At 48.2% G+C, this 10,272-nt stretch overlaps 1 protein-coding gene across 1 annotated transcript in view; it reads left to right on the top strand.

Annotated features, from left to right (window-relative positions):
• LOC143300454 (core-binding factor subunit beta-like) overlaps positions 1-1,867 on the top strand; it is a 43,946-nt gene extending 42,079 nt beyond the window's left edge. Inside the window, exons 6-7 of the mRNA XM_076614139.1 lie at positions 749-946; positions 1,731-1,867. Coding sequence (XP_076470254.1) covers positions 749-946; positions 1,731-1,757 — 225 coding nt within the window. The 3' untranslated portion in view covers positions 1,758-1,867. The remainder of the gene's footprint in view (positions 1-748; positions 947-1,730) is intronic.
• The last annotated feature ends 8,405 nt before the right edge of the window (positions 1,868-10,272 follow it).

Raw genomic sequence — 10,272 nt, forward strand, 5'->3', positions numbered from 1 at the left:
CTTAAATGTGGTGAAATTTGGGTGTGCCTGTTTTACCACACCCTGTCCATAGACCCTGATGTGGAGTGGGAAGAATGCCAACATACAGCTTGTCATGTAAGGCTTGTTTGAAATTATTTCCATTATTGAAGAGAACCTGTTGTGAAGCATTACATGTATATAAGTATGAAATGTACGTACTGATGTGAATTTTCAATGTGCACAGAATTCTTTGTTGCCCATGGAAGTAAGGTAAGGTGTTTCTTCTTTACCTTCCACCCCCAGCCTCTTTGCTGAGTTGTTTCGGACAAAGTTTAACATGCAACATGTAGTAGACTGAGTCACAGTCACACACACACACGCACACACACACACACACTGGCATAAATACCTTTAGTGCTGTTCACAAATGAACAGAGAGGCACTTGGTAAGATTATGCATGCACTCACACTCACATACTTGCGCATGCACACACAAAAAACGTTGATTAAACAGAGCATACGCCATATGCATGCATTTGTGTGGCTACATTAGCACTCCCATTATCCACACACTTGCACACATTCACGTCCCTCCCACGCATGCTCATAGTACTGCCACAGGTTTGCTGCAGACTTTGAATAATAATCCCTGAAACTGTGGACAACACAGTCCCAGTTTGAAAACTTCAGGAACTTTAATAAATTAAAAGGGACACCTCATCTGTTACCAGGATCAATTTCATGGGAAGAAACTTCACATTTTTTTTTCACTAATATCATTATGTAGTGTTGCAGTTTTGGGCAGACCTTAGAACTGGCACTGTCAGACGGAGAGAGCAGCCTGACACCAGTGATGGGGCCGACCTCTGTGGACGTGCTGGCTGCAGAATGGAGTGAGGGGAGGACAGTGGTGACCCAGGACAGTGCCACCCGTCATCAGGGCCAGCTCCACACCTCCAGCTGCCCATACAACTGTTCTCCACAGGTCAGTCCACACATGACCGTTCATTCTGTGTTTCTGGCGGCGTCATCGTTCAGTGGAATGGTCAGCATAGGGGTCCTGAGAGATGGTGGTGTGTCGGTGAAAATTCCCAAGGGACCTTTTTGGGTGTCAGATTTTTCTCTTTTTTCTCTCTTTGCATTTCCTTGTCATCTATGAGACCAATCATTGTACTAACCATTCACCACTGACCACACACACACACACACATAAAAAGAAGACAAAAACCTCTTTCCTACAGTGGTGAACATGAAATTCCGTCCATGAGGAATGTTCATACTGTTTGTTTTTTAAAATGTGCTTTGCTATGTATTTTTAAAAAGGGCTTCAAGGCCTGACTAAGTGTGTTGGGCTATGCTGCTGGTCAGGCATCTGTGTAGCAGATGTGGTGTGACGTATATGGATTTGTCAAACGCAGTGACGCCTCCTTGAGGAACTGAACTGAACTGAACAACTTCAAAAATATATTTTGATATATTGATTTATTTATTTATTTATTTTTTTTACATTATAGTTATTATTTATTTGTGTAAGCTTATCTATCATTTATTCACTTTTTTTTTTTTTTTTCCCCCCCTCAAGGCCTGACTAAGCGCGTTGGGTTACGCTGCTGGTCAGGCATCTGCTTGGCAGATGTGGTATAGCGTATATGGATTTGTCCGAACGCAGTGACGCCTCCTTGAGCTACTGAAACTGAAACTGATTTATTTACTTTATAACATGTATTTTATTATTTCTGATATTGCTGTATTATCTATTTGCTGTGCAGGGATTAAGCATTCGAGGAAAACTTTAAGAGGAGACGCGCCGGAGTGGATGGGACCCGTACAGCTGTGACCCAGGACACAGGGGAAGCAACCACACCTCCCTCATGTGGACACAGACATGCCAAAGAAAACGATTCAGATGATTGTGTTGCATCGAGTTACGCCAGTCATCACAGTTCTGCCTTGACACAGTGGCCCGTTGTGGTTGTTGAGGAGTATATACTGGACAGGTTCTTGCCATTTGCCCATGGAAGTTGGCTCACTGTACAAAGTAACTGTGTACCATCAGTGACCCTGAAACATGAAACGCGCTGGGTATGTTCTTGTTTCCACAACCCACAGAACGCTGACATGGATAGCGACCTTTATGTTCTTGTTTCCACAACCCACAGAACGCCGACATGGATAGCGACCTTTATGTTCTTGTTTCCACAACCCACAGAACGCTGACATGGATAACGACCTTTAACGTGTGTATTTGATCTTCTGCGTGTGTATACACGCTGTGTTTGCAGGATGCACACTGTGAAACTGGCAGCAGGATGTCGTCATGTGCTGGCCGTTTGGAGGAAACCAGGACCCCCGTCAGGCAGTGTGTACAGCGGTGATAAGGGGATAATGGTGTAGACATGCGTGGCATGGAATAGAAATCTTGATCATTCTTCTTTTAAGGGAGCACATCCAATTCGCCTATTCATATTTGGTCTCTTCCTGTTTTTGCTTACTCTCATGGAGCAGTCACTCTCGGTGGCCTGTTGATAGTTTTAACTCTGCCCTGTTTTGCCGATATGCAATTTGTTTCATCTACTCCACCTTTCTCTCATATACACATACACACAATCCATATATGTGGACAAGTATTAAAAAAATGTTTGTGTGTCTTATCAATGCACAGAGCCAGACATACCGCCAGCAGGACAAAGAGGTGGGCAGACACAAAAGTGAGGGATTGGAGAAGCTGAAAACTACTGTTTGTGGGAGAGGTCTCTCTCACAACTTTCACACTTATGCATTTAACTTTTAGACATCTGCTGCCATACACATAAACTGAATGGAATATGTGTATGTACAAGCATGCAAAGTGCATTGTCGAGTGGATGTATGTCTTGTAGTGTGTTTTTTTTTTTTAATGAATGAGGAACTGGTGTCTTTTGATAGCATGAAGGCGAATTGAGAATAGCGATAGGCAAATTAAGAATAATGAAATAGGAACAGGCAAATGGGGATGCCATTTATGAGAGGTTGCTCTGCATGCTTTGGTGCAGCCGTCTTGCAGTGAAGGAAGGCCACATGGCATTTAGATGGATAGGACAATTCAGTGGTTGTCATCTGCTGTCTGTCTGTGGAGAGATTGGAGACACTGACCGTGTTGGAAGCATCAGATCTTTCACTGTCAATTGCTTTTCATTTCAGGAACATCATTGGTTTCCTTAAACCATACATTTTCTTGTGATATCTTTCGAGTACTTTTCCCGCATGATATGGAACACAAAATAACATCCTTTGTTCTGTTAACAAGTTATAACGAGTTTAGACATCAGAGAACAGTTGTGGGCCTTCAGTCTGCAGTTCTGACAGTGCCTAAAGCATCTGAGATACACTAAGTGTTGATTGCTGCTACATTTTATTTTTCTAAACAGTCCTGACAGTGTCTTCCAAAAATGTATTCAGGCATCTGATCATTTGCTCAGTATTGATTTAGTTGGATCACACAATGCCAGACAAGGGCTTTGGTTTTGATGTACTTCTATTGCTGTGTGGTGTATATGTTACCGCAAGTGGATTGCTTCTGTATTGACAAATGGCAAAATTCTATTGAGGAAAGAAGCGAACAAATTTGTGTTACTTGCTAGACCCTTCCCACTTTTATCCAGGGAAAAAATATTCAGGTTAGTAATTGTCCTAAAATGTAAGACCTTTCATGCCTTCAATCATTGTCTCCCCTCCCTCCAATGCATGTTTGTGGCAGATTCATGGGGGACTGCAGGTGGAGGGATGTGGTGGCAGTTTCCACTGTGAAACAGTAATGCTTTGATCAGAGCAATCAGTGTCTCCAGCAAAACACCACAGTCTCACAAACCAAGCCATTATTGTTGTCAGTTGGGGGCATTGTAGGCGATGTTCCTCGTATGTTGGATCAGAACAGGCACTGATGAGCCCCACCCAAAGCGACTTGGCGGCAGCAGCAGCAGAGTTGAACTTTCACCAGCTTGAAAATATGTTTTAAAGTCAATTTCCAGAAGACGGGTTGAATTAACCCCCCCACCCCGTTTAACATGTGTGCAAGAGATTAATCCTTTATGCGCGTGCATATTTTTCCACTTGCCTTTCTCCCATTTTATTTCTTCGTTTTTCAATCCATTGTCTGCCATTTTCAGTGGTGATGGTATGGGTGCTAGTCCTTTTGTGCTAGTCCTTTCGGTTGCATGCCAGGCAAGTGTGGAAATTTTGTCATTGCAAGTGAATGATTCAGTGGTCCTAATCTAGTGTTTATATAGTGACGGAAGGGTGAAGGCCTCTGGGTCATCCACTTTCGATGGCATGTTTAGTTGTGGAGCACTACTCATTTAAAACTGCAGACTGCTCTCTCCAGAAATGGACTAGTACCTGTACAGCCTTTGAGCATCAGTGAGAGGGCCCCACTTCATTTAAAGAATTTGTAGGTAAAGCTTTAAACTGAGATTTACTGGGGGAGGAACATGTGAATCACAAAGTTATACTTGTTTATGACCGTGTCATATTCCTCTTGCTGGTAAATTTTGGGGGGTCATTTTAATTACAATAAAGACAATCCACCCCCATTAGTATTCAGTTTATTTTAGCCCCACTTGCTTTTTTCCCCCCGACATGAACCAGATGACAAAAGGAGGAGTTTGTATTATACTCCATGTTTGGTGTTAAATATACTTACCATGTCAAACTGATGCAAACTAGCCCTATTGGTTTGCTCTGCTTGGCCAAATTTCGCGCGGCTAACAGTGAAAAGACGGGCCCACCCGCTCTCAGCCAATCAAACGCCTCTAAAAACTATAAGCGCTTAATCATTGGCGCTTAATATTTAACACCAAACATGGAGTATAATACAAACTCTTCCTTTTGGTGTCCATATACTGTACCATGTCAAACTGATGCAGAATTTAAAGCAAATGGAGGAGGGCAACGCTTACTGGTTCATATGGGGAGCCCTTGTAACTGAGACGGCAGTGGAAGGAAAGTGGTCTTGAGGGTGAGGATGTCGTCCCCAATAGGAAGGGCTGTTTGCGAATGAAATCCAGGAACAAGTCCCAGAGGGGCACTCTTCTGGGGTCTCTAGCTTCCTTCAGAGGGGCACCCCTAGCCACCTCTCTGAGCAGGCAATCCGCTTCAAAGGCGGACCTGTACCCTCGCACAAGAACTAGCAGACAGGATGAACCGAGGAGCAGAGAGCCAGAAAGTTGGCCAGCTGCATTCTCATAAGGTTCGTAGGGGTAATGCCCTGAGCTGTACACCACCGCAACCTCTTCCAGCGAAAGTCATACAAAGTCTCCGTTCCCTGCCTCCTTGCTCTGGTGACTATGGAGAGGAGGCACACCCCTGGGTCAGCACAGCCGACACAGAGGCCGACCTTCAATGGTGATGCTGACAGTTCCGACTGCACAGCAGCCATGCGTGCTGGTGCAGCAGTTGAGGATTGGAATGCGGAGTGCCCGAGCGAGGCTGCCTCAGCAGATGAGATTTGGTTTCAAGTTCCTGGGGTGGGAACATGTGTCAGGGACTCAAAGAGACGGAAGTGGGAAGTCTCTTGTTGAACAAGGTCCACCATCAGCCGAAACCACGACACTCTTGGACCTGCCAAGAAGTTGGTTTTTCCTGCTCAGTGTCTCGCTGAAAGTGCAATGCCCTTGCTATGGAGAGGTCTGCCGAGTGCGCTCCCCCCATTTGTTCACATAACATGCGACCCGTCGTCTTGTCCGTGAACAAGCGGATGGTCTTGCCAGTGGCCTCCCCCATGAAGTGCAGGAGAGTCCTGCGAACTGCCTCCAGTTCCAGAACATTGATGTGGCACAGGCGCTCCTCCGGGGACCAAGTCCCTGCTGCATAGAGTGAGTCCATGTGGGCTCCCCAGCCCAGGCGTCTGTGAAGAGAGCCACCTGAAGAGTAGGTGGGGCTAAGGGCACCCCCTGTGTCCGAAGGGGGGTGATTAACCACTCTGATGTCACCTCGAGGAACCACTCGCCCAGACATATCTGGGTATCCCGGCTGAGTGCTCTGGGACCGGCGTAACCTCAGTGAGGGCGCTTGAGAACCCTGTCCAGGAGAATGAGAGGTGCCGTGGACTCCGTCATGCCCAAGAGGGAAGAAAGTGTCTGCGCTGCGCTGTATCGGTCCCAGTGATCTAGACATAGACCGCGTGTCGAATCTCATCCCTTAAGCGCCTATTACACGTACAGGCCGACCGGACAGGTTTCTGGGCAAACTTAAGGCCGATCGTAACGTGTAATTAAGAAAACCGTAGGAAAACGTCCGGTGAACATCCGATCCGCCTCTCGTCCAAACTCACAGGCACTGCCTGTAAATTGGACATCCGGCCATCCGGTTTCTTTTGTTGTGTGCCGAGGCAGGACAACAGAACAGAACTAATTTCAAAATTATAGAAAATCACATCGTAGGTAAAAAATAATGCCAGATTTGGAATCAGCGCGTCAAAATTAGGCAAATGACTCGCGTGGGACTCGTTTTGTTTTGTATTTTAAAAGTTACCCTTTTTTCTTTTCTTTTCATTTCCTGTCTCTTTTTTGACATGCATTTCATCATTGACGATTCTGTCTGTACCCTACTGATTGAGTCTATCGAAAATTATGGCGTCTGGACCAAGGACTGCATTCTGCGTTTCATCGGCATGTATCGTTCTTTGGAGTGTCTGTGGAAAATTAAGTCCAAAGAATACAGCAACAAACAATTAAAGGAAAAGGCTTACGAAAAACTTGTGCAATTTTGTCACGAATTTGATCCAAATGCAAACAAGGACACTGTGACAAAAAAAATAAACAATCTCAGGAGTTCGTTCAGGAAGGAATTGAAAAAGGAAGAGCAGTCATATTTGTCTGGAGCAGGAACAGATGATGCACACACACATGTACTGAGGTTTCACCCAGAGTGTGTTGCGTTGCGTGTAATAATACATCGGGTTTCCTCGGCCTTGGGTTTGCGCCTACGGCCCAGAAACCTGTCCGGTCGCCCTGTACGTGTATAATAGGCGCTTAAGAAGTCGAAGGACTGACGTGGGGACAGATCGCATATCTGCTGGTCCATGAGGAAGCCCAGTTGGGAGCAAAGGTCTAGAAGACTGGCCGTATATCGCAGGTCCTGGACACCAATTCCCGCACCACCTTGGTAGACAGGAAAGGGGCAAGGGACAGACCAAATGGGAGGGCCGGGAACTGGAACCCCTTGTCCCTCCACACGAACCTCAGGTACCGGGATGCCGAATGGATGAGTATATGAAAATAAGCATCTTCCAGATCGATAGAGGTAGGCCAATCACCTTGTTGGATGGTCTCCCGAATCTGTGCCTGTGTGTCCATCTTGAATTTGATTTTGGGGAGGAATTTGTTGAGGGGGGACAAGTCCAAAACTGGTCTCCACCCTCCCGAGACCTTTGGAATCACCAACAACCAGCCGTAAAAACCGGGGCCCGGATCCGAGAGTTGAGATATAGCCCCATGAGGAGTGGGTGCGATATCTCTTTTTCTAGGACGCTCTCCTGCTCCGTCGAGCTGGGCACCTAAGGAGGAGGAGTGGATCTTAGAGGGGGGAGGTCCTCCACCCAAGACAGCATGTACCCCGACTCTAGCACTGACATAATCCCGTCTGGGGGTGCTGCCTTCTGGCCTTGGGCATGGCCGGTCGGCTTGGACGGACATAAGGTGGTTTATTCCTCTGCCACCGATTCAGCACACGCTGCCTTGACAGGCGGCGTGGTATATGGAGGGGCCCTGGTGGCCGGTCTCTTCAATGGCATAGAACCCTGGAGCCCATGAGAGGTGTGGGCCAAATATGAGGCCACCTCCCTGTTTGTCTCTGCCCTGTGGCTGACAAAATGGGGCGGGAACTGGCCGAGGGAGTGCTGCTTGTGCTGGGATGGACCGCCGGGCAGCCCTCTCCTCCACAGGAATGTTAGAGAGGCTGAAAATGGCATCACGCCGCGCTAGCACAGTATTGAAGTGAAGGCTGGTAGCTGTGTCTTGCAGCTGCCGTGAGACCAGATGCTACCCTATTGCCAAAAGCGTGTAACCTCTGGTCGGTGAAGAGGCCCGGTGGGACAGAGGAAGGAGACCCCTTGTCCTGATTAACCGGACACTGTTCCCACGAGCTGTGGTCAGCCCAGCGGGATGAGCTGGGACGATCCCGAGCCGGGACCATGGCCGCCACTCGTAGGTCCAACCTGTAGGACCGAGGGGCTGGGCAGGTGGGGACTGCCGGCTCCGCCGGGCCGAGTAGGGCCCCTGAGCAGCCGTCGGTCCGTTGTGACCGTGGAGGTCACCTGTGGGTTGACAGAGGCCCGATTTGTGGACAGAGTGGCAATATTGGTCGAGGAGCTCGACCTGACCGACAAGAAGTCGATCCCACTTGTCGGGGCAGTGTGTGTCACCCTGTGAGATGTGCTGGGTTGGGTCCGGTGGGGAGCGGACAAGGGGCTGGCCCTTGGTGCTCCCGGCAACCCAGTGTGCACCCTAGGTGCGCCCCAGTACGGGTAGAATGGGGGTAACCACCCGTGGGCACCAGCCATACTCGAACCCCAAGGATCACTGGTGCGTTGACCTCCATGAAGGGAACAACCTGGCCAAGTCGGAGGGAGGTCAGGTCCGACTTGGTTGTCAGTCCCGCCCGAAGACGAGCGGGCTGACTGCCCGGAACCGCCTGACACGCACGGGCCTCCCCCAGCAGGGGAGACCGGCCGGATAGCGGGAAGACCTGCAGAGCAGGTTGCCACGCGCCCCGAATCCCCTCCCAGTAGAGATCCCCCCCCGGAACCAAATTTTTCTCCCCCCCCCAAAAGGAGGTGGGGGAGGGGGGTCGACAGAGAAGGGAGGAGGGGGAACAACAAATGGGGCACGTGAGGGCCATCTCCGAGTGGGGACCCGGGTAATGGCCGGGCGCGGCCTCCCCTTGGGAGTCCGCGCCTAGCTGTGAGTCCCCACACGGAGATGACTTGCCATTCACCCTTCTCCCTGCCTCGCGCTGGGACACCTCGGGAGGCGACGCTCGTACCTCTTTCCCCCCGGTCCCCTTCATGACCGTTTTACTGGTACGAACGTCGCCTCTGCGATCAGCGTCTAACGACGCATCGCCGCGGTCCGTATCGGGAGGAATCATGAGCTCCGGGCCTGGGAGAGTCTCTTACCGAGTCTCAATCCCAGCATCATGATCCCCTGCCTTCGTGGTATGGCACACGAGGCATGGAACCCGCGCTTAGGCACCCAGCGCCGACCCCCAACAGAGAAAGGAAAGACAGGATCGACTTAGAGGCAGAAAAAATCGAATGAATCGAGGGTGCCAAGTCGAATCGAGTATACAGAATGTAAGAATACAATAAACACAAGCCGCATGCAACAAAATAAGGCCAAAAGGATACGCTGAATAGCCAAAAAAAGCGTAAGACGAGACAGAGCGTAAACCTGACAAGATGGCGTGGAGAGCCTTGGCCAAAGGAATGATTAAGCGCTTATAGTTTTTAGAGGCGTTTGATTGGCTGAGAGCGGGTGGGCCCGTCTTTTCACTGTTAGCCGTGCGAAATTTGGCCAAGCAGAGCAAACCAATAGGCCTAGTTTGCATCAGTTTGACATGGTACAAGTATATGACACCAAAACTGCTGTATGAACAAAATCACATCACCATGGGTAATGGGACCTAGCAAAAGCTAACTGATAAGATAATGCACAAGCCTTGGAATGGTTACAAAAACTAATGAATTTACATTGAAAAAAAAAAAAAATGGCATTACAACAAAAATGTCACATGTACTCCTTTGCTGAACATGGGAGCTATTCTGTCCCATTACAATGTGCCTTCAACCAAGGGAAACTACTGGTGTAAAGCTCAGATTGGGACCTGCCAACCCCATTGGTCCACTTTTGAATGCACGAAATATATTGCTTCAGGGATACTGCACAAAGAGTGGTCACTTTATAAAGACGTAGTAAAGCAGAATGTGAACATATCTCCTCAAATTACAAACATGGATTGCGCTTTTTGGTGTTTGTCCCTGTGTGATCAGCTGGGCAGTAAACAAGGAGAGATGATTTGGTGTGAAGACAGTTTTCACATGTGAACAAAGCCTCAATAACGAACTGCACAGCTCATTTTCATTCAGATTGGCTATTCTTGACACTGCTTTTCTTTTTAGCGAAGAGCCACAACCCTTTTTTTCTCTCTCTCAAAACACGGACCCTGACCTGTAATGTGACTTGTTTACATCAGTACTACCATGTCCTGGATACCAAACAGGCCAGTATAGTACTATACAGTGCTTTTTGACCACACAGGAAACTTGCAAACACTTGA

Source organism: Babylonia areolata, chromosome 26 (assembly GCF_041734735.1).
Source record: "Babylonia areolata isolate BAREFJ2019XMU chromosome 26, ASM4173473v1, whole genome shotgun sequence".
NCBI classification, from domain to species: Eukaryota; Metazoa; Mollusca; class Gastropoda; order Neogastropoda; family Buccinidae; genus Babylonia; species Babylonia areolata.